The 25,003-nt window shown below is 38.4% G+C and overlaps 1 protein-coding gene across 9 annotated transcripts in view; it reads right to left on the bottom strand.

The window, feature by feature from the left end:
* Nucleotides 1-408: 408 nt before the first annotated feature.
* zfyve28 (zinc finger, FYVE domain containing 28) overlaps nucleotides 409-25,003 on the bottom strand; it is a 226,090-nt gene continuing 201,495 nt past the window's right edge. For all 9 annotated transcript variants that reach the window (XM_035426992.1, XM_035426996.1, XM_035426990.1 and 6 more), the window contains one exon: nucleotides 409-2,774. In XM_035426992.1, the coding sequence (XP_035282883.1) occupies nucleotides 2,643-2,774 (132 nt within the window). In that variant the 3' untranslated portion in view covers nucleotides 409-2,642. The remainder of the gene's footprint in view (nucleotides 2,775-25,003) is intronic.

Genomic DNA, 25,003 nt, shown 5'->3' with positions numbered 1-25,003 from the left:
AAACATGTCCTTAGCTGGGCTTGAACCTACTACCCCATGTTCCCAAGACTGTAACCTTACCCACTAGGCCACATGCAGGTTAGCTGTTCAAACTGTAAATGTTTCAGAATAAAAAGGTATGGGTATTTTGCATGTGTATGCGAGTTTTTGATTGGGTTGTGAGGGTGAGGATTTGGCTGGTGTCGGTAAAATGTTCAATGGGGAGACATGTTGTTAGTGGGATAGGCGGCAGGAAAAATAAGAATGAGAAGAAGAAGAAGAATGAGAAAACGCAAAATCCCCTTACTTTGGGGCTTTATTGTGTGGACATGTGAAGTTGTTTATGAAATCTGTCTGTTGAAATGGGGTCAGAATGTACAGAATTTAATGTTTTTAAGGGCTGAGTGTCTGTGGCTGTTGTGGTTATTTCTGTGGGGAACCCTGAAAAGTGCCAAACTCTCGGTGCTGTATAGGCATGGGGCATGCCCCCGCCAAGGCGTAACATGGCGGGATGGCATACCTGCCATCCCAATGTTATTCTATTATTTCCCTGATTCCATGTTACTCCAATCTGTTACCAGATGAATAGACCTGGAAACTTCAAGGTAAAAACTTTTGGTCTGATCAAGCTCAGCATAAAATGAATTCCTTATGGTGGAACATTTATGCTAATAAGGATACAGGAAAACTAAAATCTGAATTCATTATCAACAATAAAGCTGTCAGAATGTTGGGGAAATTGTGGTGTGAAATCAGACCATGCTAAAAGGAATTTTCTAGATTTTGCTGCTTTTCTATGAGGTCTTACCAAAGTTGTGTTGTTTTCCACAAAGGGTTCTCCTAAAGCCTGCAAAATCTCTGGAACACATGGCTCTGAGCCCAAGGACTCAACATGCATCTATTGTTTACAGGGACATATTCTGTTCAGAGATAATAGATCAAGCTAATCAGTTACACAAAGTTCCATTACAGCTCTGAAAAGTTCGATTAGACATGTGAACATTTATCAAGCTGGGCTTGAGAGAGATTAACAGCTGTATGTTCAGGTTCAAAGTGGGAGCCCATATATGAATCCAAGCACCAGGAGTGCTCCCCTGTGTGTATCTGTGTGTGTATCTGTGTGTGTTGGGGGGGGAGGCGGGGGGAGTAATTGTGGAGTTGCAAAAGCAGAGGCCTGACAACTATGCATTTTGGTAATGTGGACACATTTTTTGTTGCAATGCTTTGCACATTCACAGTTATTTTATTAGATTTCTGAGTATTTTTGCTTTTTTTTCGTTCCAGATTTGGAATCCTTAATTGTGTCACTACTAATCAATTGACAATAAACCTCTATAGTCATGCTGTATGACTGTCATGCAAGAAGCACTGAAGCTAATATGTATGTACTCCTCCAAAGAACTTCAGTCAGACAGTGACCACGTTCCAAACCACAAACTGTACAGTACTACAGTCTAGGTACTGCCAATGGGAGAAGGGATGTAGCTCACTGATGACAACCAGCAGCCTATGGGCCCCTGGTACATCAATAGACAGAGCTTGTTCAGCATTTTACCCTGGTTTCTGGTTGGCTAATGAAAGGTTCACACCTAGATTCAAATATGAGGCAATAGGACTCAGCCTAACCAAATGACCAGTATATATTGAATGAGCCATTGTATGCATATTTGTACAGAATAAACAAAAACAAGGCCAAAGTCTTGATTTTGAAACCCAGCAGATTGATTAGTAAGTTCCCTCCATAAGCTGATCGTCCGAATCAGAATTCCAGTCGGGCAGGTTTCTCCCAAAGCCGAACTCACAACCTACACATGTGCTTATTAAGATACTAATTTTAAACCAAAAAAAAAAAACAAACATTGTTTTTCATTACAATTTTTTTTTTAAAACGCAGGAATATTTTTCAACAGGAATATTTCCTAAGTGCCCAGGGCAACAAAATGTTAAAATAAAATAAATCTGTTTGTTTCTACAACAACATAGCAATCACCGAAACTATAAAGTTTCCACTGATCATTTATAGCGTTAAAAATGTGGAGACATGGGTCTTCACTCATCCTCTTCTCTCACATCACAGAAGTAATAATCAACATAACTTGAAATTGTGAACATTATTTCAGAAGCTTACACAAGCTTTGCTGTTTCTCAGTCAAATCTCATTAGTTCCATTCAAAACTGTAAAATCCTTCAAGCGATTGTGGTTTTCCTTCTGCTGTACTTGACACTTTTATAACAGGACCACAACCGGTGTGGACAGCCGGTAGAGACAGAGATGAGTCAGCCCAAGGTGGGTCTGCAGTCAATAGTAGATCACAGGATCAAGAGGTTTTGATTTAGCAGCTTAGCAATAATATTAGAACATAGGACAAAATGCAGGTTGCTTTAATGTATTCTACATTGCAGTTTGTTTATTAAGGAAGATATCATCCACACCCAGTGTAATGCCTAGTTTATCAGTGGTTGTTATGCTTTTTAATGGAGGCACCTAGTAGCAGTATGGGATTGTGGTTAAAGGAAGGAGTGCTGGGGAATTTCAGGGGCTGTGAGTCGTGCAGTACAGGAAGGTGCTCAAGTTTCCATGGAAAATTGTGGATAAATGGAGCAGTTTCTGGTAGGAGAGGTCTATCCTGCAGTCCATGCTGCACATGTGAAGGCTTGTAGGGTCAAATGCCGGTCCTGTCACTGTAGAAAGGTGTGACATGGAACATGTAGCAGTGTGTGCACACACGCACAGGCTTCACTTGGCCATAGCGAGGCAGTGGTGCAGAGTGGGAGGAGCACCGAGAGCAGAAAATCTGGAAGAGAAATGGAACACGCTTGATAAGTGTGTATGAGTACAAGAGGTGAGAGTCTGTCATTACATTGTATCCATGCTTGTGTGTGTGTGTGTGTGCGTGTGTACTTGTCTACCTACCTATGTGGTTTAGGGTTTCATTTGGCGCAGTTGCTGCGAGAGATCTTCCCAGCAGAGGCAAATTTGCATACATTGTTTTTTGGTTTCCCACCGGAACAGCTTGTTGTTTGCACAACCACCACTAGGTGGCAAATGTGAGCATTCAAACCATATCTGACAGTTAACACCTAGACTGCAGGACTCATGAACAAACTAGAACAATGGCTTGTGGTCAAATGACCACTGCTCTTATTTTAACGGGAAAGGAGAGGAAAATACATTTCAGTGTCAAGCTGTAAATAGGGAAATGCTTGTCACTCATAACATTTTTGCATGTATTTGAGTGAATTGTACATATATAAGCGATTATTCAGCGTCATCAGACTGTGAAACTGAACAGTAAGTTTTGAGCACAGTCTATTGATTAATGTTATGCATGTTAGTTTCACTTGGGATATAGGGGAGAGTCGGTATAAATGTAACGCATCATAAATGTAACACGGTGAATAACTTTTTGTACACTGCTGCTTCAGTCGCCATTTGAGGATTGCATACACACCATTCAGTCCTATACCAAATGATTAATGGAAAAGAAATAGCCACCTGGTCACATGCATTTATTATAAGCACACATCAGATTGGTCTGTAGCGTATAGTAGGCTATTTGCTTTTGCTATTTGGATTTGTGTTTGTTTTTATTGCATAAATAGGCTATGGCCAAATTAATTAAGCTTCATGTATTTCACGTAAATTAATAGTTGTGCCTTTCCTGTCAGCATCTAGTTCCTCGTTTACCGAATTGGGGAAATGAACAATTACTGAAATTACTGAATTATTGAAATAAACAATTATTGTTTAACATTTTGATAGAAAATAAAAAAATTTTTGAGGCATCTTTGAGAGAGACCAGCAAAGATGCGTGCAGACAAGAGGTGCTGGCAACAATCAATTGAGGGGAACGTGAAACCTAACACCATGATATTTTGAATAGATATTAGTTGTTAGTTAGTTTCACTGGCAGAGGTAAAAGAAAACAGGTGTCTTCATATGTGCAATTAATTTAAAATAGTAATAAATCACTTCCTTTTTGTTTTCTTTTGTTTTCCTTTGAATCAGCAAAGTAATACAGGTTCTACCATTTTTCTTCTCAAAAACCACCAAGGCAGCATGTTTTGCTACCCGACCAAGTGCAAATGTCTTGCTCTCCCGTCATGCATTTGAGCTACTGAACGTTTTTATGTGAATTGCTCAAATTGTTTTGCACATATAATCACACAAAATTAATTAATTACAATTGTGAGATGAAGCTGATAAAGACTTTAGAGTGGGGATGAATAATTGTGGCTATTGTAGCCTAGATATCGAGATGATGCATTTAGAACTCAGCAAAGATAAGATAAACAACATATTTTCTGTTTTCACTGAAATTGAGACTTTGAATAAACTGAATAGGCTAGGCTACATGACACCTGCTGAAATGTAACCGATTTGGGTGCGGTCTCTGCTCGTTATGACTGAAGAAATACTGCACTTTGCATTTCTTTTAACCATTTCTTTCCATTTTGTCTTTTGTCTTGTTTCTCACATTTTAGCGCTTTTCTCAGTGTGCCAATAATATGGATACATTTTTCGATTGGCCTATATATACAACAATACAACTGTTAGAATTTATTCGGTTTTGTACTATTTCAAGAAAATAGTTTTGCAACATATTGTTTCATAATATTTATGAAATTATGTTATTGTGGGAGCAGAAATCCATGCGGTAGCCTAATATTCAACGGTAAAAGGAAGTAATGAAAACACAGCCTTTCAATTGTTAAAGGCTGTGGGTTCCTTTTGCTTTGCAAATGAGTATTTGGAGGCTTAAATCAGTCAACCTGTCATCATAGAGCTGCCATTTTACTTCTGAAATTGCTGTAGAATTCGAAGTCCCTTGGGACCCTGGCAGCTTAACAGTTTAGGCCACTTAAACAAGGTATAAATATATAATAACCAAATAACATCTAAAACATAACATGTAAAAGTGTTTTTCTTCTGACAAAATGTGTAATAACACCTTCAGTGAGGTCATATTTTTTTATGACCCCATTGATTTCAGTGCAGGCGCAAATGCTCGTAAACAAAGTCAAATTAACATAATTTCTGACTTCTAAAGTAAAAAAGTAACAATGTTGAACTGTCAGTATACTTTTTAAATGATATAATAGTTTTATCTACTCTAATTTTATATATTTCCTTGTTAAATGACCTGTTAAAATGAGCCCAGATGCCAATTTTATTTTATGTTTGTGCATTGAACTCTGACTATATTGCGGGCAGAATGTGCCACCTCCTGCAACTAGAGTGATTACACAGGAAGAGGCAAGTGGCTAATTTTTAAAATTGTGTTAAAGAAAACAGCCATTATTTTCTGACAAGTTAGATATTTATATGTTACTTTATTAAATGGTAGCATTTATGCTATTATTAAAAATAAATATATGTCAAAATATGTTTTCTGAAAAATTGCCAAAATGGGTTTAACCTCCCTATTAGGGTCTTACATAGGTTTTACATTGCAAACTGTTAGAATATGACAAGAGAGTTACCAGATCCATAAAAATATTTGGATGCCGGCTGCATTGATACCAGCCCAATATTAGCCGGGGCTTCATTTTTCCCAAATACAAATGTGATCTCCAAATCACAGAGCATTAATCTAAAGATAGATCACCTCCAAATGTAACGCAGTGTGATGTGAGGTACAATGCAGAATTAGGGACGATGTCCTTCTGAGGAAAAATTATACTCTGCAGCCCCCTGTTGTCGAAATCCCGGAAGCATTTCCTTCTGGCTGGCAGAACCACTACCGCAGAGGCAAATGCATCAAATGAAACCCTAAACCATTGTATCTGTGGACCATGGTGTCATTAGACATACAGAAGAGGGGATCTAGACACCATATGGGGACATTTTCTAGGTGGAGAAACTAAGTGGCGATGGGATGTGTATCAAATGTATAACTTCAGTACTCAGTACAGCCCTTGTAAGCTTGAGCTGAAAATTCTGTCACATACACATTGTTTAAACACTCCTCCTTGGTTAATGGCTCAGAGGCCCCAGCAGGTTTTCAGACTACAGGAAAGCCATTTGACCAGAAACAGGAATTCATCCATCTCTCCAAAAGTTATTTAAGATTTCATCTATACAATTCGATGCCTCAATATTTATATAGCAAAACTTGACTGAACTGCTATTTAGTATATATACTACCAATTATATCTGCAAAATATGCACAATTAAGCTAAGGTAATATCCTTAAGTAAAAAAGAGGCTTATTTCTTTACATTTCAGTGCTGCAGAAGTCGTACAACTATTTACAAGAAAATACAACCAAAATTGAAGTTAGACGCATAGAAACATTGTGAATAATCCTTAGGTGAGATAACTGAGATTGTGAAAAAAGTTTTTTTTTATTCAGAGGAAATTTTGAACATATGTATAAATCAAGCAAACAATTTTTGAAATACGTTATTTTGAATTACTTTAGGAAAATATATATGAAAGCATATGCCAAAATATAATTTAAACTTCTTCATTTATTATTTTTGTTCAACTAATGCACAAGGTCATAATTTCTTCTGATTAATTTGTTGTTCACTGCAGCTCTGGAAAAACACATGCCACACAATATCAATATTCTCCCATTTATTTATATGCTTATGCACACATTGAAGTGTAAGCTTCGTTCCATAGCATCCATGTGTGGACCTGTGTCACTTAGTAGGACATACCGTAGAGTTATAAAAACTTAAAATACAGTTAGAAGCAATTGTTTGATACTGGACACGTAGAATGTGTAATCTGTATCATTACTTTGTACTGCCACATATTAAAGATAGACTGGGCATCAGGCTTGGCAGTTTATGGTAGTAAAACAGCAGCCTTTCTAGTAGTACGGACCTCTGAGTTTCTATTAGCAGATTTTAAGTCACACGACCGCTGTCTAAGTCTCAAGACCGCTGAGTTTTTAGCAATAGATTATATGTCGCAAGACCTCTGAATAATCAGATAACATATATGAAGGCTTCTGAATTTCTCATAAGTTACAAACAAGTCCTCCCAACAACTCAGACTAAGCCAGAGGGTGTGCTGTTTCCATGAAAGGACTCAGAGGTTATCTCTGGGCATACCATGTTTCTACAGCACCTTTCCCCACTCTTACTAAAAATAATGTCCTAAACATTCCGATTACAGGTTTTAAAAGTGAATGGAATCAGATAAACTTGTTTTTCCTTTCCTGTGACAAAATCTTAATCCTTACATATTCTTAGGTGCAACGGTGTCCCAGGTACTGTGGTGTGTATGCTTGAGATTCATAGTCAGCCCCTCACCCCTCACTCAGAGCTAGGTACAAGTCACAAGTGTCCTTAGCACTACATTCCAAGTCACAAGAGACATATGAGTACTAAGTAGGGCCGGCCTGTCCATTGGGCAACTCCGGGCGACCGCCCAGGGCGGCAGGGGGTGAGGGGCGGCACATGAGCGCCGACATAGCAGCTTAGTTTAGTGATGTGGGCTAGCGTGTGAGTTATTAACGCAACGTCTCATAACGTTTTCATAGTAATGTCTGCTCTTTGGTTTTGTGCTTGTAACTTGCTTGTAACATAGAAATGAAGAAACCCAGGTTCTGTAATAAAGACTATGGATGGTTGGTATTTCTGCAAATGCGTAGTCTACAGAACTGTCAATACTGCTTTCACTTTCAACGGCATCAAGGAAGTTAATTTGACAGCATATGTGTATGATTGAGTGATTAACTTAAAAGATCCGTCATGGAGCTAGCTAGCATATTCAGTTTGCTGTAGGCCTATATATAGCTAATGTTAGCTAGATCACTATCAGTATTATTTAGAGAGTCATGTATCTTGGGTTCTACGGAAACGGGGGGGGGGGGGGGGGGTCGTCAAAATCTAATCTTGCCCAGGGTGGTAACTGGGTAATAAGTCTCAAGAAACCTCTGAGTGTCTAGCAACATAATTAATTTTATTGGAGACCTCAGAGTACTGAGTAACAAGTCTCAAGAGACCTCTGAGTTTCTAGCAGTAGAATGCAAGTCATTTAACTTCTGAGATGCAGGTATGCTGCCTAGGGCAAAAGCATACACATCAGGTTATCTCTGGGCAGTTTCTATAGCACCTTTTTCCACTCTTACAAACAAAATGTCTTAAACATTCTGGTTACAGGTTTTGAAAATTAACAGATTAACTTGTTTTCCTGCAACAAAATCCAAATCGGTACAGTGGCTTAGTCAAGTAGTATTTCTTGGTCATTTATCACACTAATTGAGGATGAATAATGACCATTTCTTTCAGAGATGACTGAGGGATTAATTCAGTTTTAATTATAGATGTTAAAGGCATATTATGCAGGATTTTCACCTTGAAAATATTATAAAACAACCACACTCATTCATTAGTATTACGCACAGGCAATCTGTGTCTGTGTGCACTTATGCCCAGTCCTTGCTTGTCTGTCTGTATTTGTTATTCTAAAAAGTGCTCGTGTCACTTTTCGATGTGGCTCTTTTTTTCTTTGTGGGTTGTATCTGAAAATCATGAGACCAATAAAAGAAGAATAGAAGGAGAGGAAACGTATATGGATTGGCTACAGTGAGTGGTGCGTTTTCAGGTGGGTTAGTGCTGTATAAATAGAACACTATTCAAATGAATGGTCAACATTCGGGTTAGGTAGCTAACTAAATTCAGTTATATTTGACAATGTTAGCTGGCTGGCTATGATGGCCCGAGAATTTGCTGTGGGTCCAATATTTTTGTGGCAGGGCTCGGTTTGCGGGAGGAATTCAGGGCAATTAGAGGACCATGTCTACTCGTTAAGTAGGCACACACCTGGATGATGTTACAAATCAGTCCAGGGTTTAAAAGTGTGCTTCTTTCCACAGTAGGTGTCAGAGACCGGATGGAGAGAGAGATCCCGGGCGACATATGCAGCTGAAAAGTGAGCCGTATATTTTCATTTATTTCGTCTTTGTTGTTTTAGTTTATTTTTTTTGGCCAGATCCCGTGAGAGTGACAGGCAAAGGTTGTTTGTTTGTGTTTTGCTGATTGCTCTCTCTCTCACTTGCAATAAAACGTTGGACATATCCGTAATTTCCGCATCTCCCTGTGTCCAGCTCTTCTGTCCCTTCCAGGGTAGTCACAGCACGTGACAATTTTACAAAGTCACAGCTTACAGCTGGAGAATAATATTCCAATCCACTACTCTCAGCTCATATGGGCAAGCTAGCTGGTCCATCAGTTGGATAATCATACTATCCCGAATATTACAGTGGTCACTGGTTTCATTTGACACATTTGCCTCTGAGGCAGAGGTTCTGCTGGCTAGAGGAAAATGCTTTCTGGGTTCTGTCAGTAGGTGGCAGCAGAGTGTAATTTTTCCTCATAAGGACAGCTTCCACCATTCTGCATTGTACTTGACGTCATGTCGCGTTGCATTTTGGGGTGATTCGCTATCTTAAGGTGAAAGCTTAGCTCTGCGATTTTAAAATAACATTAGTATTTGGGAAAAATAAAGCCCTAACACCAGCTAATATTGAGTTGGTATTTAGTATGGAAGTCATTAAAATATTTCTATAGATCCGGTAACTCTCTTATCGTCGTACAACAGTTTGCAACACAAAACTGGTAAGACCCTAATGGAGACGTAAAACCCGTTTTGGCAATTTTTCAGAAAACATTTTGAAAGTTTATTTTTCACAATGTCATAAATGTTACTCAAATAACAACATATAAATACCTAACATGTCAGAAAATAATGGCTGTTTATATATTGTTATTTGCAGGGCCGTCGTTTAGGGGTGAAAGGTGATGACAATTCTAGGGGCCCACAGCCCTTGGGGGGGCCATACAAACCCCAGTAGCCTATTATGTATGCCCCCCTTTCTATGGCTAAATTATTATGCATAGGCCTAACTATTACTCATACTAATGCATCAGGGTTAAAACAAAGCCACAAAATCATGCAATATTGATGAAAGAAGTTTCTATTTTCCAAGCAATAACCCCCTTCTTTAAAAAAATGGTTTGGTCCATGGTTCACTCCTCTTTTGTTAATTTGTGCGTAACGTTATTGCTCCCGAACTGCAGCAGCAGCCAGCAGGTTATTAATAGAGAAGCACAGTGCCGAAACAGAAACATAAATCGGGATGCCAAAAAAGAGTGGAGAGGAAGGAAAGAGAGGCCAGGAGCAGATTAGGAGCCCAGAATATAACAGATTTTTTTTTCGAAGAAAGGTGAGAGTATTAAGCTAGCTGTGCAGGCGCCCTGTGGCTTAGCCAGCTACTAACGTTACTACCGAATGACACTAACGTTTAACGTTACGTGCAATCAGCGGTGTAAAATAATCGCCTGACAAGGCTGACATTACTAAATTATCCACTAAATATCATCCAAACGATACGCTGTCAAAAAAAGATCCAGTAGCAGCAGGACACATTTCTCCATTTTTAAATGAGTGTTTACTAAAACTAAACTGCTACATTAGCCTGTTGACATGAGTCTTGTTAACGTTAAGCATTTTAAGCTATTCTTACAGCTTGCCCTCATACAATAATAAAGTGAAGCTGTTTGCCTCGAGCTATGGCATTGATAAGCCAATTTAGATTTTTTTGATGTTAATGCCAAGACTAGGTAGGTTAGTTCTTCATCAGTTGTTCCATAAAACATAACCATAAACGTGTACAAAAGCAATATGAAATTGAACAATGAGTGCTGCTACTCCAGTATCAGCTGTGGCCTCCTCTGACACCCACCCCCAGCACTCCAAATATGCTTTTGATGGTGAGTGAATGAGGTAGACACTGGTTGGCACCAGGTGCTTGATTTTTACATAATAATACCCAGTGACTCTTTGTTGAGTGGTTAATTTTAAAAAAAGAAAACTAATTGGGTGTATTGCGTCAGGCACTGTCAAGAACATACAGGAACAGAAAAATAAAGAAAAAATGATAATATATAGACTGTCCGATTTACGCCTCTAATTACTCATTTGCGAAAGAAAAGGAACCTGCTGGGTGAACGAAGATCTCCAAATGAAATTTATTTAAGATCATTTCACTTGCTTTCTTGCAAATTTTCGAGCAAATAGAACGTTAAAAAAATGTATCTATGGGTATTTACACGAATATGTAGTCGTTTAACAGGCCGTGTTTTGATTACTTCTGTTACTTCCCACAACAACCTAATTTCATACAATAATGAAATAATAAGCCTAGGCTATGTTGCAAAACTATTTTCTTGAAATAAAGTATCAGCTGGATAAATTCCAACAGTTGTTTTTCTAAATTATATTGTTTGTGTTACCATATATAGACGATTTATTATTATTTATTTTGTATTTATTACAATTTTAAAATCATTGCACACATGAAAATACATGAAGATGGCCACAAACCAAAACACGGCTGGTGACAATAGCCCAGTTAACTCTTTTGTGAGAGAAGAGTGAAGTCATTTTTGTTTATCACCATTGTTACCGTGTTCATACTCAAAGCAGACTATATTGATAGCTGAATTTTGCTGTTTGTGCTTTTAGCTGCATTTTTAGATGCTATACCTACATTTAGGTTAGGGAACAACAGGCGCACAATTGTAAAGCATCACATGCCCAACATTTTAAGCACAGGCGTGAAAATGTGCCATCTCTGCGCTCCACTGTCCTTTAACTGACCTGCCAGTTTGGGGTCTCTCCACTGAGATGTACAGGCCTAATAAAAAGAAATTGGAACTGGCAACGTTGGTCTCGCTCACCCGTCAACCAGTTAGTAAAAAGATGCAGCCAAACCTGCTCGTTTGTGAAGGAAATGTCAAAGTTATACCACAAGGGTCTCCCAAGCTGCTAAAATAGTATGCCACAGCCGGAAACGTCTCGTCACCATGCTTTCTTAATTACGGTGAAAAAGGAGACTTGATAGTTAATACCTGTTTGTGATAGTTACTACTTGCCAGCTAGCTTACCAATAATAAAAGTTTGTAATTTTTTTAGGAGTTGGGTGAACATATTTTGTGAAAAACAAAAAAACTAATTCAATAATATAGGCCAAGCCTGACAGAATGACTTAAAATTTAGGACAGTTTTCTAGAGTTTGGCTTGTCACTCCCACTGCCTGACAATAGCCAGGTGTTGATACGGAATGCAGATGTGCAAATGTATCTGTCTCTCCTCTGGCAGGCTATTTAGCAACTGAACGATCAAACATCAAACATTATCAGTGGAATAAACTATATTAACACTGTAGGATACAGTGCTACTTAGGATAAATTGACAATAAATTTGTATAAGCCAATATATTTGAGGAAAAAGGATTTTAATGACATTGAAACAGCAACAACACCAGACCACAGATAGGGGGATGAAATTTGCTCCAATGAAATTACAAAGGCCCACATACAGTAGCTCAAACACATGCCAGAGGAGAGAGCAAGATATTCTCACCTGGCTGTTACCAAAACCTGCTAAGTGATTTATTATCATTTTTAAATCACTGCACACTTTGACATCTGCCAGTAAAAAATGTTGAATAATTAATAACTATTTTTATTCAACATATCATGGTGTCAGGTTTCACGTTCCCCTCGCTTGCTTGTTGCTGGCGTCTCTCGTCTGCACCATAGACATGCATATTTAACTAGACAGGCGGGCATGCCTTCAGCTAACCTAAGCTTGTGAAGTCCTGGAAGTAAACCCATACTGCGCATGTTGAGGGAAAAACATTTGAGCTCCCATTAAAGTGAATAGGGAATATCAGACTTTTGAAGGCTAAATAAAATGACCTTGTGGTATTTTGAAACTCGATTGACGACCATTACATTTCATATAAAAAGCAGATCGAAAAATATGTATTAATTAATAAAATATGCACATTTTTAATAAATGTTTTTCCTAAGACTTCTGGACCAAAACAACCATTTTTTCAGAAACTGCTGCACATAATGATTTGATCTGATCACAAAAATTCACCGATGAGGTTTTCCTTGGTTGTTAAATCACCTTGGATTTCTACATTAACTTCAATAGGCAACAAGCACTTTTGCCCGGAAGCATGCGCAGTAGAGGCGGTGTCCCCGTTACTTCCTAGGCTTTACCGCCTGATCCCTCTAACCTTTTCCAGTTCTTATGTACGTTCTATGGTCGGTGCACATATTTACCGGTCTCTCTCAAAGATGCCTCAAAATTTTCCACACATCAAAATGTTAAACAATAATTGTTTATTTCAATAATTCAGTAATTTCAATAAATGTCCATTCCCCTATTCGGTAAACGAGGAACTAGATGCTGACAGGAGATGTGATGTATTAGTAGTATCAGACGGACACGCACTTGGCTCAGTTACCATTGTGGCATCTCTTTACTTGGGCGAAACTTCAAGTGAACATACAGCACATGCGCATTCCAATGTATGCACTGGAACGTACAGAAACTCTTACGTATCACATTCAGTAAAACGTAATTTCAGTACATGTAGTTATTTAACAAATACACTACATCACCTCCCATTTTAGTTAAGAGCAACTTATGAAATGATTCCCATTGAATGCGTCAATACTGTGAACAGTCAGAATAGCCTTTTCAGAAATTATAGCCTACTCTATCAAAAATGCAAAACAATAACCATCACCAAAACATTCTCTTTTTTTCTCTTCAATGTTTCTTTTTCTTTTTTTTTAGTCCCCCTAAAGATCTAAAAGACTGCTCGTCCTGTGTGAACGCCTCAGAGGCATTGGGTTGGGGTCAGGGGGCTTTGGTGGTTCGACAGTGTTGCTCAGGTTCTCCGTATTGTCAGTCCTGGACTCCTGGCTGTGGTGCTCATCAACTTGTGGATCGGTGATCTCCTGTGAGGTATCGGGGGGGGGGGGGGGGGGGGGGTACGAGCCCTCAGCTGGTCCCTGTGCCGCCTGTAGACAGTGTTTGTGTCCCAACCTCGAACTTGGTAAGACCAGCGGTTAAATTGGGATTTGGGAGGTTGGTGGACCCTGAGATCCAGTGGGAGGTGGGTGAAAAAAGGTACAAACCAATGAATGTCTCAGCTCAAAATAGTTGTATGTATTGTGCACATAATTGTAATTAAGGAAAATAATGTTTTAGAAAGAATGTATACTATTGATGCAAGCTTTTACATTAAATATTTCAAGTTTATTGAGTGTCATTAATGCTGAGAATTATTTTTTACCGACAAAAATAATCGGTCATCCTCCTCTTTTGTCCTCCCTTTCTTCCTCCTTTATCCATCTTTCTTAGCGGCGACTGGTGAGTTGAAAATTGGTGGGGTGCAAAACTTTCCTTTAAACTAATCATTGATCTCAAACTGTTTTAATTGATTTTCAGTGATTAACAAATATGCAAATGATCTGACTAAGCAATTGGAAAGGGACACACAGCTTCTTCGCATTGTGTTAGGGGGATTAAATGATAAATGCGATTTAGAAAAATCCGTTTTAATCACTAAGCAGTGGCGGAATATTCTCCTGATTTTCCTTGAGTATCAATACAATTAATCCACAAAATAGGCTACTCAATACTATCATATATAGCCAACTCTCCCCAAATAGGCAGTTTTAGTGAGTAGCCTAGGCCTTATAGCCTACATTTATTTTCATTTGCAGTACAAAATTGTGCACATTTTTAATCAACATTATTTGCGGATACACGCACTCGTATTCATGGCAAATATCTGCAACGCATAGATTGTAAACAAAATTGAAGTGCAGGTTTTGTTTTTGCTGGTTATTCTGAAAGCTAACACGTTAGATAACACAGACTGCATATTGCTTCTTTCTCCCCCATTGCCAGGTGGTGTGGTCTCTCAGCAGACCATAGAGTGGTGCTAGCATTGTGCTCTGGCGGGGCACAAACCTCCCATAGTAATTTACAAGACCCAGGAAGGTCTGGTCGTGAATTTACCAAGCACCCCCTCCCTGCAGTCTCATTTGTCACTACACGTCCCACTCATGACACGCTGGACAATAGTGTCTATCTGGGCATACATGAAAACATTCTTTTACCACTAAAAATTTGTAATCTGTTGTAGCAACAAGATTAAGCCAACATTTGCCAAAGGTATGCGGTGAAAAACGCTGCTCACTGAACACTAAAATAAAATAAACAAGAGGAATTTTTTAAAATTATACCATTGTTATTCTACTGTCAATATCTGCATCTAAATATGGAATAAATATACAACCTTACCATAGGTTTTACGCACAGAGATGTCCCTTTCGAGACGGAGTGGTCATATATTGTCTTGGACAATCCATTTGTGAATATACACTCATTTGTGACGCCTGGGTACCTTCCAAAATAGCTGTGCGTAATACCACACATGTTGTTTACGGTGTTGTCGTCCTTTGTAGTACAATCTGGCTTGATCGACAATTAATAGATCCAATAGTAACAGAATAAGCTTTGCATTTTCATGGCCTCAATGTGCCATGCATAGGAAATGCATTAAAGTTACTTTCATTTTACATTTATAGGTAAATGCTTCCCCTAGTGGTCGTTTTGCACCAGTTCACTAGTATACACGCACTTCCTGATTCTTCAGTAGTTGATCTGTTAGTGTTGTAGCACTATGCTCATGTATTCCCTCACTATGGAGCTTACAGAAAGCCATGTCCATAAGTCTATTGTTCATTTGTTGTTATTAACTTCATTTTAGCAATGTTAAGAAGGTGAATGTTTAAGAAGGATGTTTGGTAAAATGCGCAAATTAATGTAATCCACGTTAGCATAAAAGAGCACATGTCTTTGGCAAAACTCATTTACATCTAGCAATAACATGCACGAGAACTTTGTGAATTATTTTATGTAGCATTCATCAGCTTTGTATTTTCTTTTTGTTTCAGTTTTACAAAAATCTTGTCTGAGTAAACATGGAAGACGATGCTGATTCGGTTAACTGGATAGCCTACATCTAGGGAGGCCAGCATTATAATTATAGCTGCATTATGCATTCAGTCTGTGGTAGCAGCAAATGACACTGCACCTGGCAAATTTTATTGATGTCTTTCATCATTTCTTGGAAAATATTATTATTCTTGAGAAATTCTGAGCATGGCTAAGGCATATGTTTGCTGATAGACCTAGCTGATGTACTGTTTTCTGGGCTAAGTTAGAACTGGGGAATGGCGCCATTGATTCTGTCTCTGTCTTTCTACTGATCACAGCTAAGATTTCATTGTCCAAATGTAATTGTTACATGTTGAAAATATTTAGGCTATATACGTTATTTTTGAAATAGGTTTTTTTAAATGTGTTTTTAAATAGGTTAGCGGTATTTTATAATAAGGATGGGGATGGGATGGTTGAAAATTGTTTTCATGTCATCCCATCCCCATACAAGAAACCATCACATCCTGTAAAGTACAGAAAAACAGACAGGAGTTAATGATTACACATTTAGGTACTGTAGCACATTGTGTAATAATGTTTTTGCATTATTCTTAAATCTGATATCAATGTTTCACCTTAAACCTTCATAAGGCGTACATCTATATGCTTTATAATGGACAAAAGCATTTTATAGATTTTTGGAGAGATTTTGGATATGTTTCAGTACTCCTAGATATTTTAGGCCACTGTACTGACGGAAAGCTTGTAATTCCCATTTGAGAATGATGCAACAGTAAGTTTCTTTAGTCAAAACAGTTGATTTGTAGTGAAATACATGATTATGTTGTGATTTACAGCAATGTATAATTTAGACATTTTGGATAGATTTGGAGACACTGGGTACATTGCTTACTTTTTGATTCATAGATCTTTAGTAGTTCCGCGTATCCACGCTTGGATCTGAAGCACTTATGGTCAAGGAGTTTTTGATCCAGGGCATGTATAGTTTAACCTGCTGTATATTTGCAATCTCTCACGGCACTCTTTTTTCCCCACGGGGACAAATAAAAGTATTTATCTATCAGTATTTAATTGCAAACTAAAAAAGAGTAAATTCATTTTAGATTTTTTTCCTAGACAATTGCATTTGTGGCACTTTATGAATATAAACTAATCTAAGTAGTACTGTTAGTATTGCAAATGGCACAAATGTCTTGCTTCAATGTCTAGCCATTTTTCAAAGCTCTGTGATGCTCCCATCTGGAGTTCTAAAGCTTTAAATAGGGTTCCCCCTAAATGGGCTAGGATTGGTCAGATTTGGCATGTGCGCAAAGAGGTTAAAGTGTATTTTCCGCTCCTTTCCTGTTAAAATAAGAGCAGCGGTAACACTGTTCTACTTCGCTCGTGAGTCCCACAGTTCAAGGGTTAACTGCCAGATATAGTTTTGTGTGCTCACATTTGCCAATGGTGGTGGTTTTGCGAACAAAAGTAGTTCCTGTGGAAATATAAAAAAAATCATGTGCAAATTTGCCACAGCTGGGAAGATCTCTCACAACAGTAGCACCACATGAAAGCAGTAACGATTTCAGGTATTTTCTTCAAAATATGAGGACAGTTGAACTACTACAGACGAATACCTTTGTTCTGAGAGACACATTGCACTTTTCACAAAACTGCTAAACAGAGAAGGCAGCCTCCCATTGAGCAATGCGTTGGGAGAGGCATACAACTTTACTGCAATAGGCACATGAAGCTAGACTATGTAAAGATTCAAAAATAAAAGCGACAATGAATTGATGTGTTTGTGCATACATACATACATGCATGCATTATGTTACAGAATTTTGCGGGGCTTCAAGGCAGGCTCGAGCTGACTGAAACCCACAGATGCTGTGTTAGCAGTGGCTAATGAAGGTCTGTTCCATTACCACTATGCTAAAGCTAGCTACCCCTCAACTTTGCAGCATATGGAAGTGAAATGATAGTTTTTGCCATTGGATATGTCGGCAGAGCATTTTGGCATACTTGTGACTGCCCGACTGGTATGAATGCAGCCACTGCTGTATTTTTGAAAGAGATGATTCCAACAGTCTGTTATACGATGTTATAAAGTTACCAACATAGCTTTCCAGAGAAAAATGTCGAGTTGTTATACTAGTGTGTTTGCTTTGTCATCTTGGGTGTGTAGGCAGGGTTGAGAATGGAGGAGTAGACATTTATCCTCAGAAACACAGGAGTGAAGCAAGGGAAGAAATCCCTTGGGTGGTTTTGTAAATGCACCCATCAAAAGTTCAGGTTTCAATAACAAGCAAGCAAAATACTCTAAAGAGTGAATATGTGGACCTTGAAAATAGAATAAATAAAATAAATATTCACTTTAACTTTATAAAATAAATGTCTACTTCTGATAAAAGCTATGTTGTGCTTTATACTCCTGCTAACATTTATGATGAATTAACACATCTGTAGACTGAAGGTATCATAATCTTCACGTATTTAAATACATATACAGTGCCCTCCATAATGTTTGGGAAAATTCAGACAATTCACATGTGGGTAAAGTGCAGATTATCAGCTTTTTTAAATGTTTTTTTTACATTTTTGTTTCACCATGTAGAAATTACAACCCTTTTTACACAGCGCTCTCATTTCAGGGCACCATAATGTTTGGGGAAAATGGCTGCTTAGGTGTTTCTGATTAGTCAGGTGTGTTAAATTACTTCCTTAATGCAAGTATTGGAGAACATTTTGTATCTAGTCTTGATTCTAGGCTTTTGAGTCTGTTATTGGCGTTTGTCAAAACGAGGACTAGATTTGTGGAAATGAAAGTTAAGGACGCCATTATGAGGCTGAGCAATAAGAAACAAAGGCCAAACCCCAGGCTTACCAAAATCAACCAATTTGAACACCATTTAGAAGAAAGAGAGCAATGATTGCAAAGGGCCTAGAAGGCCAAGGAAGACCTCTACAGTTGATGACTGAAGAATTCTCACCATAATTGAGAAAACAAAAAACCAAATACCTGTCCAACCAATCAGAAACACTTTTCAGTAGGCAGGCGTGGATGTGTCAGTGCCTACTGTCCACAGACGACTTCACAAACAGAACTACAGAGGCTACCCAGCAACATACAAACCACTAGTTAGCCACAAAAACAGGATGGTCAGGTTACGGTTTTCTAAGAAGTACCTAAAAGAGCCTTCAGAGTTACGGAAAAAGGTCTTTGTGGACAGATGAGACCAAGATTCACTTGTATCAAAGTGATGACAAGAGAAGAGTATGGAGGCCAAAAGGAACTGCGCAAGATCCAAAGAATACCACCTCATCTGTGAAACATGGTGACGGGGGTGTTACTGTTTGGGTAATTGTCTTCATTGATGATGTAACTGCTGACAGGAGCACCAGAATGAATTCTGAAGAGTGCAGAAACATCTAATCTCCTTAAGTTCAAACAAATGCTGCCAGACTCATTGGACAGCTTTCATCCTACAGCAAGACAATGATCCTAAACATACTGCTAAAGCGACAAATGAGTTTTTCAAAGTCAACTAAACTAAAACATTCTGGTCTACATCAATCACCCGATCGGAATCCAAGTGAATGCACTTTTCATATGCTGAAGAGAGAACTTAAGGTAACTAGCCCCCAAAACAATCAGGAGCTGAAGATGGCTGAAGTACAGGCCTGGCAGAGAATCACCAGATATTACTGCTGACAAAACTTGCTCTGTTTTCAGGTTCATAATACTGTAAATACTCCCAGGTTGCAATAGCAAGAATAATTATGAAAAAACATAGGGCCAAGTCACTTGAGATAATTAAGCAAACATTGGGTAGCAGCACTGCTTTGGGATATTTTTAATTAGTCTGAGCTAAGATAGCAAAAATTGCTTCTTGTAACTTGGCCTTATTTTGTCATCAGTACTTTTAGTGGCAGGCCAAGATCTTGCACATTTTAATGACTTATAGACACTGCTTAGTATGTGTGCGTAGCTTGCCATTTTAGTATGATGAAAACATGTTTTCTTCAGATATAATTAATTTTTGTACTGTGTTTGTTATGAGTAATTGATAACAGCAATTCATATAAATGTAGGTGATGAGAGGCATGCATGCACATACATACATGCAAACACACATACATTGTAGCCAGTCTAGACTGCTGTGATTGGGTGGTGCAGACAGAGATTTTGGGGGGGCACCTTTTGTGTGCCATATAGTTTACAGGCCTGCATTGCTTAGTGATATTCTTAACTAAAGATCATTGACTCAGTCTTTTTCGTTTAATTTTATGCACATGCTCAATTATGCAGTTGTGATCAAAAGGTTAATATCAGACTCGAAAGTTGTGTTAATGTAGGATTGTGCATTTTTAACACATAGGAAGAGCCAAAATGGAGGGGGAAATACACTGCGTTCTATAAACTCGGATATTGGTCTGACATCTGTGTTATTTATTGATCATAACATTTACACAGTTGTTGTTCAATAAAGGTTATTTGGCTGACAAAGCTAACGACAAGCAGAGCTGTGTGTACACAAGTTGGGAGAGCGTGAGTCACCAATTTATCACATAATTCATGAGAAGTAGCTGAGAGGAACCGGGTCTAAAAACATGAACTAACGCTTTAAGAAATGCTTGTGGATGACAGTTATCCTCATCTGGAATTTTACAGTATGATCAAGGTTTACCGTTTAGCAGCTGCCAGAAAGTAGCCTATAGCAAGTACATTCAGTCTCGCCTGTTCAATGCTGCTTGGCGGGTAGTTCTTAATTAGTTTTAATTTAAAAAATGACTCATTCATTTAAACAGTGCTCTGCTTTTGCCACTGTGAGAAGAAATGTCATAACCACGGTAGCCTACGCCCCTCACTGAAGGTTAGCGGAAGATGGACAACAAGCAGTTTCACAAGCTAGGAGACTGAAGTGTGTGTGGACAATCTCAGTTTTAAAACATGGCCTGAATTACAGCAGTTGAGCAAGGAAGGTTGTTGATATACCCGTGGTGAGACAGACTTTTTGACACGGTTGAATTGTGGGTTTGGCTACTGCTTTTTTAAAAAGCCGTCCGACTCTAGGAAACTTGTCTACTTTTCTCTCGTGGTCTGTTTTATCTTTTTTCTTCTGAGATCCAGTTTTTGAGTTTATAAGGCATTTTTAGACACTTAGTGCTCTTTGCACTCATCCTTAGCTAGCTAGCTGACCTTACAAGTAGAACACCAAAACTAGCTAACAGCTGTGACAAATAGACACTTGACATTGGAAAATAGCATTTAGACATATTTCCCAGCAATCTTCACATATCAGAAAATAACAGTAGTAACCAAAGAAACCACAAATTATTTTACTGAATTATTTCCTGATGTTTAATGAGTGTCTCAAATGCAGTTAAGGGCTTATTTGTCAACATACTTTTTTGCACGTAGGCTACTGCTAGTTATGAGTGTTTGTCATGTTTCTAAATAGAAGTATTTTTCATGGCGTGTTGTAGACACGACAGAAGTACTAATTGTTTGAATGTCCTTAGATAATAGGGCTAGCTAACATTAACTGAGAAACGTGGTGTTTGCAGGTAACATTAGCTACAGTAGCCTAGTAAAAAAAGTTGTTAAACTGCAGAAATGCCACAGCGGTCAGCCGTGCATATGGCTCCCCGTTCGTGACTTTCGCTAAACATATGCATTGAACACTGATATAATTTGAATGTAAATATTACATGAGAGATTAAAGTTATAAACACCTACTGGCCATTAACAGCTTTGTAATAAAAAGACGTTCTTTAATGCTGTCATTTGCTTGTGCTTTTAAAGAAGGTAGTTTAGGGTATGGCAGAGGTTCTGCCAGCTAGAGGGAAATACTTGCGAGTTTCCAACAGTAGAGAGAAGCGTGTAATTTTTGCTCATAAAGACAGCTTTCATCATTCCGTTTTGAGAAATTGTAGTTGATGTCATACCATGTTGCATTTCAGGGTGACTCGCCATCTTTGGAGGAACGCTTAGCTCTATGATTTGGAGATATCATTCATGGTTAGGAAAAAAAAAACCCAGCTAATACTTGGCTGTATCAGCTGGCATACTTTAGGATAGTGGTTAGCTTAGCCGCCATTAAAATATTTAAATGGATCTGGATATAATATAACTATCTTGTCATATTATAACAGCCTGCAATATAAAACCCACATAAGACCCTAATAGGCAGGTCAAACCCATTTTGGCTATTTTTCATAAAAAATATTTTGACCGTTTTCATGTATAATGCCATAAATCTTAATCTGAAAGAAAATATGGACAAAGTCACAATGACTCTCCATGTGCTTGGTGAAAAGTGTTTTGAAACCTAGAAAGTGTAGTTCGTTGTAACATGTTGTACAATTGGAGCAAGAGACTGCGCAGTAGGGATATGTCCGATTGTCCACTGAGTGCGTGAGATACAGTGACACTGTAGTGACGCAAACTGTCTCTGATTTGTCCACAAAATATTACTGTCTTGTCCAAATAGTACAGTAACCTAACAAACTGGCATATAGGTAGACATTAGATGAGGAAAAACACCTGTTGTGACTACATTTTCTTGTGGAAAAAAAATGATTGACATGGTATTTTGACCATATTGTTACCATTGACTTATATTAAAACAGGTGGCTGAAACACCTACAGTCGGGTCCATAAGTATTTGGACAGTGACACAATTTTCATCATTTTGGCTCTGTACGCCACCACAATGGATTTGAAATGAAACAATCAAGATGTGATTTAAGTGTAGACTTTCAGCTTTAATTTAAGGTTTTTGTCAAAAATATTGTATGAACAATGTAGGAATTACAACCATTTTTATACATAGCCGCCTACATAGGCTCAAAGTAATTGGACAAACTAACATAATCATAAATTAAATTGTCATTTTTAATACTTGGTTGCAAATCCATGCAGTCAATGACTGCCTGAAGTCTTGAACCCATAGACATCACCAGATGCTGTGTTTCTTCCCTGGTGATGCTCTGCCAGGCCTCTACTGCAGCTGTCTTCAGTTCCTGCTTGTTCTTGGGGCGTTTTTGCCTTCAGTTTTGCCTTCAGTAAGTGAAATGCATGCTCAATTGGATTCAGGTCAGGTGATTGACTTGGCCATTGCAGAACATTCCACTTCTTTGCCTTAAAAAAGTCTTGGGTTGCTTTCGCAGTATACTTCGGGTCACTGTCCATCTGCACTGTGAAGCGCCGTCCAATGAGTTTTGAAGCATGTGGCTGAATTAGAGCAGTTAATATAGCCCTATACACTTCAGAATTCATCCTACTGCTTTTGTCAGCAGTCACATCATCAATAAATACAAGGGAACCAGTTCCAGTGGCAGCTATGCCCATGCCATAACACTACCTCCACCATGCTTCACAGATGAGGTGGTATGCTTTGGATAATGAGCAGTTCCTTCCCTTCTCCATACACTTCTCCACATCATTCTGGTACATGTTGACCTTTGTCTCATCTGTCCATAGGATGTTGTTCCAGACCTGTACAGGCTTTTTTTAGATGCTTTTTGGCAAACTCTAATCTGGTCTTTCTGTTTTTGAGGCTTACCAATTGTTTACATCTTGTGGTAAACCCTCTGTATTTACTCTGGTGAAGTCTTCTCTTGATTGTTGACTTTGACACAGATAGGTGTACCTCCTGGAGGGTGTTCTTGATCTGGCCAACTGTGTGAAGGGGTTTTTCTTCACCAAGGAAAGTATTCTTCTGTCATCCACCACAGTTGTTTTCCGTGGTCTTCTGGGCCTTTTTGTGTTCCTAAGCTCACCAGTGCATTTTTCCTTTTAAGAATGTTAAGAACACCTAATGTTTTTGCTATCTATCTGATGGGTTTTTAATTTTTTTTTCAGCCTAATGGTGGCTTGCTTCACTGACAGTGACAGCTCTTTGGACTTCATATTGAGAGTTAAAGGAGTAACATGGTTGAATGTGATACTTGGCAGTTGTCTTCAGGCAACAACAAAACAAATGTGCATTTTTTTTTATTATTCAGTCATTTAAATGTATTTTAAAATGTATTTTTCTAAGCCTAAATTTCCCACTATAAAAGTTCACCCGAACTGTCTGGGCGTGGTAATGAGAACTGTCAGTTAGCTATGATTGACAGACCGTGCCCCGTTACCATAGCTACCTCCATGATACACGCTCATCTTGGGAGACTGAATTTTCACAAGCTAGCTAACTTAGTATATCAAGTATCGACGGCTAAGGACGTTGACTTATATCCAATAATAATTTTTGCTAGCTAGCTAGCTAGCTAGCCAGCCAAGTTAAGATAAAACCACAACTATAACGTCCTTATGAAAGCAAACTAGCTAGCTAACGTTAGCTAAATAGCTATAAATGAATATAACCAACCAGAGATAGTCTAACAGTCCTTAAAAGGCACTCTAATAAGTGAACCTAACGTTAGTCAAATATTTGCATTGTCTTGCCTGTAAGCCAGCGGAACAAACTATGGGTCATGAATTATCCATTTAGAATGAGCTATCACAGCAACCTGACTGACTGTAGGGATGGCAAAACATAGTTTTAGAATGTTTCCAGCAGTATATGCGCGTGAGCTCGACAATACATTTCTCACCGAAAAGGTAGTTTGTCGCCTTTTTTTTTTTAGTTCATTACAGTGGTGATAGAAGTGACAATAATTAAGTGGTGCTGTGCTGTTAGCCTTTACTGATCGCCGTACAAGGTTAATGTGAAGTAGCTAGAACAATCGGAAAGCACTAACCCATAAAAATGTACTTTGAATGATACTTGCTCAATCGAACAGTAAATCTGAAAAACATTCGATTATAGTCAGCGGCACCGAAATTTTCTTTCACACCCTCAATAAACGGCACAAGTCCCAGTAGAAGATTGAATTAAACCTTTTAAAGTTACATATTTTCGGAAACGTTATCGATTCCTCTTGGCCACAGTCAGTGAAACTAGGCGATCTGAGCGTACAGTTTCTATGTAAATTACGTCAGAAGGATTCAGCCTTGTTGTTTGCTACCTAAACTTCACAGCACACTTGTAGCAGGACGGTGTGTCCAGTCAGATTTCTTTACGGGGCGTGGAAAGGGGAGTGGTTACTGTACTTGTGACGCACTAAGTTGATAACATTCTCAACCGGCTGAAAAGAGGACGATAAATTTAAAACGCATATTTCTCCAAAAATAAAGAACGGACATATTTAATACTTTACTCATCGTGTTTCTTCAATGCCTCTTGTGCAAAT

The sequence above is a fragment of the Anguilla anguilla genome, chromosome 7, assembly GCF_013347855.1.
Source record: "Anguilla anguilla isolate fAngAng1 chromosome 7, fAngAng1.pri, whole genome shotgun sequence".
NCBI classification, from domain to species: Eukaryota; Metazoa; Chordata; class Actinopteri; order Anguilliformes; family Anguillidae; genus Anguilla; species Anguilla anguilla.
The sequence above is the reverse complement of the archived record's forward strand: the minus strand, read 5'-3'. Positions and strand labels throughout refer to the sequence as shown.